The 6,000-nt window shown below is 40.4% G+C and overlaps 1 protein-coding gene across 1 annotated transcript in view; it reads left to right on the forward strand.

The window, feature by feature from the left end:
• The window catches only part of LOC140327335 (uncharacterized), a 15,218-nt gene extending 9,462 nt beyond the window's left edge, over window positions 1–5,756 (forward strand). The window contains exons 6-10 of the mRNA XM_072406700.1: window positions 267–362; window positions 3,132–3,227; window positions 3,351–3,452; window positions 3,801–3,884; window positions 4,498–5,756. Coding sequence (XP_072262801.1) covers window positions 267–362; window positions 3,132–3,227; window positions 3,351–3,452; window positions 3,801–3,884; window positions 4,498–4,562 — 443 coding nt within the window. The 3' untranslated portion in view covers window positions 4,563–5,756. The remainder of the gene's footprint in view (window positions 1–266; window positions 363–3,131; window positions 3,228–3,350; window positions 3,453–3,800; window positions 3,885–4,497) is intronic.
• Window positions 5,757–6,000: the final 244 nt, after the last annotated feature.

The raw sequence follows: 6,000 nt of genomic DNA on the forward strand, positions 1-6,000 counted from the left end.
CTGTATGTCCTGCCTATTCTCAATATTGTTTTATTGAATGCTTTATTTTAGGGATTTTTTGTTTACTAATAAAAATTATCATTGATTTTATATATAATCATTCTCCTGTGCCTATCAAAAAAACTTTTTGTTCCTCCTTTTCTGTTGTAATGTTATCATGACAAGATTATAAGTGATTTCACAGATTTCAAACAACTTCTTATTTGTTCAGGACTTGATAGGGAATAATAGAATTATACAACTGATCTTTGGATTTTTTATTTTAGATCAATATCTCCATCCCTGCTTTGGCCTGAGTTGTTTTTTCTCTGTTCTTTCTCTGGTATGCTGGGCCATCAGCCTCTTTGTACTCGTCCCTTGTGGTAAGTAGACAACCTGGGATGTTCCAAGAAAATGGGGTTCCTAAGGCTAAATTGGAAAAAAGGGCCATACTGTGCGTTGTAGAGGCAACCTGCCAGCCTATCACAAAAGGGGTGTCAGTATACAGAGGGTGTGGGTAACCAGCAATGTTATTGTTATCAGTTGCAGAATCCTCACTGTTTTCGCATCCCCGTGTAAATTATGTATAATACATAATCCCGTAATGGACCATAATCCAAATTTCATTTCAGTCATTAGACCTTCCATGTCATAAACCATAACCCCCGGGTCCACATTCCAGTAATTGGACCCCCATGTCAAAAACCATAACCCCCAGATATACATTCCAGTCATTGGACCCCCATGTCATAATCCATAACCCCCAGATATACATTCCAGTCATTGGACCCCCATGTCATAATCCATAACCCCCAGATATACATTCCAGTCATTGGACCCCCATGTCATAATCCATAACCCCCAGGTCGACATTCCAGTCACTGAACCCCCATGTCAAAAACCATAACCCCCAGATATACATTCCAGTCGTTGGACCCCCATGTCATAATCCATAACCCCCAGGTCCACAATCCAGTCATTGGACCCCCCCATGTCATAATCCATAACCCCCAGGGCCACATTCCAGTCATTGGACCCCCCATTTCAAAAACCATAATCCCCAGATATACATTCCAGTCATTGGACCCCCCATGTCAAAAACCATAACCCCCAGATATACATTCCAGTCATTGGACCCCCCATGTCAAAATTCATAACCCCCAAGTCCACATTCCAGTCATTAGACCCCCCATGTCATAATCCATAACCCCCAGATATACATTCCAGTCATTGGACCCCCCATGTCATAATCCATAACCCCCAGGTCCACATTGCAGTCATTGGACCCCCCAGGTCAAAATTCATAACTCCCGGGTAGTCATTCCAGTCATTAGCCCCCCATGTTATAATCCATACCTATAAACAACGTGGCAATTAATGATTGGGGGTTTTAGTTTAAGTTATATACCGCAATTGGATCCAGTTAAAATTCTAAATGTATTAATTACACATATGAAAAAATATCAACAATTTGAAAACACACAGTTTACATGAATTGAATATATATTATATTATTATATATTTTTTTGCAAACATTCAAATGTATTCAGGGATGTTGTCCCATAGAATACAGAGGTACACCAACACATAATATAGATCTCCCAGTAGATCCAGTAATCGGCTAATCAAGTTGGCACTAGACAAATAGTGAACCTACTACGTACACACACTATGTGGGTGTGTAAATGCCGCGAGTCAAGTATTGGACATAGTTTCCTAGGCGCAGCTTGTGGACCCGCCACGTTTCACCCAGTAAGGGCTTCCTCAGGGGTTACTGCACAATAGCGAGTTTTAACACAAATACTGGAAGCGGCCTAAACATTTATTAAACAAATAAATAATCATTTAACACTATAATGCATAAATATAGACATTATAATACATGATATTAGATTGCACAATTTACATGATAATTATAAAGGTGTAACTGTAATTACATAACGATATAATGACATAATGAGACACAAAAATGTGTCTGACCCCTGCTAGTTAATCTAGAAATGACACTCAAAAGCATGTGGCATAATGCCAACCGAAAGAATGGCGCATGCGTGTCAGTGTCCTCGCTGGGTTGGCACACATGCTCTGTATAGGATATAGGCTTTGTTATATATATATGGAATATATAGGCTGCCTTCAGGCGCCATTCATGGAGTTTCCATATATTAAACTGGAATTTCTGAGGAGGAGTTTACACAAAGTGCAATAAATAAAGGGGGAACTCATTTCAATATGTTTACCAGCATATACTTTTCTGGGACTGATTTATGAAAGCTCTCCAAGGCTGGAGAAAATACATTTTCATCAGTGAAGCTGGGTGATCCCGCAAACCTGAACGAATCTGGTTTTAGCATTGAGAACATTTGAGCAAATGAATTTTATGAAATCCATTTCAGGTTTGCTGGGTCACCCAGCTTCACAATAGCGCAAGGTAAATTTTACAGACATTATAACCCTTCCCTGACTGATAAAAATAATGAAGTATTATCTTTGGTTGAATATGGGGAGACATTAGAGTGTCAGCTCCTCTGTACAGAGACTGATAGGACTGGCTCAGTGATCTCTGTACAGCACTGCGGTATATGTCAGAGCTATATAAATGTATAATAATAATGTGTGATTGTAGGAGGACATTAGAGTGTCAGCTCCTCTGTACAGAGACTGATAGGACTGGCTCAGTGGGTATATGTCAGAGCTATATAAATGTATAATAATAGTGTGTGACTGTCAGGGGACATTAGAGTGTCAGCTCCTCTGTACAGAGAGTGATGGGACTGACCAAGACCACCCATCACTTAGATATATTATTGGATCACATGACTATAATCATGGCAGCACGGCGGCTCATAGGTTAACATTTTGGCCTTTGCAGCTCTTGGTCCCGGGTTGAAATCTCGGCCAAGACTATCTGCATGGAGTTTGCAGGTTCTCCCCGTGTTTGCGTGGGTTTTCTCCGGTTTCCTCCCATATACCAAAAACATGCAGTTAGGTTAATTGGCTTCTCCCCAAAATTGTCCCTATATGACCATGGTAGGGACATTAGATTGTGAGCTCCTTTGAGGGACAGCTGATGACATGACTTTGTACAGCGCTGCGCAATATGTTGTTGCTATATAAATACTGTGTAATAACTATAAACTATCTCTGCACAGGAAGCATACATGAAATTTGGTGGATCGTAGCCGCCGTCCTATTAGCGTTAGAAGTTGTTGTCATTGCCCCTTGTTTGATGTTTATGAGATGGAAAGGTGAGTTTATGTGATTTCTATTGGTATTATCCGATTTATATAATCTGTTGTAATAATTTGTATTCCATCTATCAATCTATCGGTCTTGTTTTATTTAATCCATCTGATGTTGATGTGTTTCAGAGAGTCCATGGAACAAAATCCTTTCCAAGATTGTTCTGATCTGCATGTGTATTGGGGCCGTGACATTTCCAATCTTCATATATACGTCATATTACTCCCATTGTAAGTATTACATCCAACAAACCCCAATCCATACTGGAGGGGTATGATGGGAGACTGATGGGACTGGCTCAGTGCTCTCTGTACAGCACTGCAGTATATGTCAGAGCTATTTAAATGTATAATAATAGTGTGTGACTGTGGGGGGACATTAGAGTGTCAGCTCCTCTGTACAGAGACTGATGGGACTGGCTCAGTGTTCTCTGTACACCACTGTGGTATATGTCAGAGCTATATAAATGTATAATAATAGTGTGGTGGACATTAGAGTGTCAGCTCCTCTGGTACACTAGTGTAATTAAACTGTGAATTTACAATGATTGAAGTCATCTTCCTCTTTCTTTGTATCAGACACGGCAGATGTCACTCACTTGGTTATCCTCCTGATCGTCTTCTTTGTGAGCTCTGTGAAGTTTGCCATCTTGTCACTATTCAGTAAGTACAGTGGGGGTAGCACTATAGTGGAGGTCTCTGGGAACGTTACAAAGGGGATCTCTTGCCAGGGTTATACACCATACCGCCATGTCATTACCGTACAAAGCTTTGTCTGGGGTAATCAGTACTCCTCCCTGATACATACACAGCTCCCCCACTTCATTCCTTTCATATCCTGCAAACACTGAAAACAACCTAATGACTCTGCCAGAAATCCAGCAAATTTCCCACTTCCTGCTCTACGCTGCCTCTTCTGCACAATGTCAGCGTTGTCACCCCGTCCCCCATTATCTGAGTAGTCCAGGAACTGGGCAGAGCCGACATCTTTTCCTGCTGTTCCCTCCAATCAGGAAAATGTTTTTTTATTTTAAGTTTAGTTCCGCTTTAAGAGTTTCTTTCTGCTTGCTATCACTTGCCAAGGCTTAGAAATAAAGGATTAGAACCTCTGCCATCTTTACTTCTGTTCATTGCCCTGTGAAGGGATTTCTACACCCGATGGTCACGGGGCAGGAAGTGACCGTAATTCTCTGCAGTTGGGACACACAATGATTTCTTTTTAATTGACAAAACAAATTGTGTTCATTATTAATATTTAATAACATTTTTTTTTCAGGTAAGTTTAAAAGCGCTGGAAACATAAATGAAAACACAAGACGGTGTGCAGAGCCATTCTTATGACAAGGGACGGGTTCCTGCGCCTTTAATACAACATTCGTTGTTGGATCAGAACCTCATATGGGTACAGCTGCTGGACTTTGTCTTCCTGCCCAGCGTTAGTCTGTGTACATACATTCACAATACATTCCAATGACAAAAGACTGAACGAGTGTTGTACATACAGCGCCATTCTGCTCTATGGAGAGGGCAGGGATGAGACGAGCTAACGGCACCCCACTGTGCTCTCTCCCCTTCACTTGCTTTACAGTCTTTCATCGATCCTGGATTCACCAGAATGGATTTATGAACGATGTGTGATATCAGCCCTGAGGCGAGAATCATCTGACATGTGTACGATCCTAAGACAAAGTGAAACGTTCCTGTTAAATTTCTGCCAGATTTTACATATTTATATTTTTTTGTTTAATTTTTTATACCAGAAATATTTATTCTCTACCATGAGATCTGACTTGAATTTTAGAGCTGGCAGAATATTGAATACAGGTTACTGAATATGTTATAATGTATATATTGTAGGACTAGCAAGGAATAGGTAAAGCAGACAGGACCCATCAATGAGCAGTTCAGTAAGGATTTATTACCCAAGGCTGTTCACACAGAAAAACACGCCAAATAAACAGAACAATAAAATAAAACCTGGCCACTTGGCCTCTAACGGACTGTTAGTTCTCTTACTATCAGTTCTGAGCAACCTACTGCTGCCCAGGACCCTAATTCCCTGGCGGTCTTTACCAAACGTCTATGTTTTGACTTTGCACTCCTCCAAGCTCACAGGCCAAGAACTAGGGGCCCAGGAAAGAGCAGGCTGGGAGTGTATATGCACAGCATAATGGCCAGGATGGGTTTCAGCTGGGATAATTTACTTCTAATCCCCCCAAGCCTCCTCTATAGCTCCCCCTCCTGGTCGAGAAGCCCATTCACCTACAGCCTGGTACTTTAGTTCCACCTTCAGGTCAGAAAGATATTTCACATATAATTGTATCTACAAATGTATCTACAAATGTATCTATCGTCCTGGATGAAACCCAGTGTTTTTGTTGGCCAGCTGTTACAATATTTATATATTGTTTTATAAATTATAATCCTGTTAAATTATATCATGGTACATTCTGTATATAATATTTTATTGTATTTAATATTTAATTATTTCAGTTGTTTTTTTTTAATAAAGTGTAATGAATGAAGATTAATAAAGAGGTCTGATGTTCTTTATGTGGTCACTGCTGAATGGAATGGTGGCTCAGTGGGTAAAACTCCCACTCAGGCAGATCTACATTCTCATATATGAATCTCATCCAATGTACTATCAGTATATTGTTGTTATGGGTTTCTCCAACATGAAAAAATAATTGTAAGGTAATTGATTTCCCCCAAAACTGGATGTAATGGCTCCACAGGGCAGAGTTCTTGACCCTCTGTGTCACCAGCCCAGTGGGTG

Source organism: Pyxicephalus adspersus, chromosome 3 (genome assembly GCF_032062135.1).
Source record: "Pyxicephalus adspersus chromosome 3, UCB_Pads_2.0, whole genome shotgun sequence".
Classification (NCBI taxonomy): domain Eukaryota; kingdom Metazoa; phylum Chordata; class Amphibia; order Anura; family Pyxicephalidae; genus Pyxicephalus; species Pyxicephalus adspersus.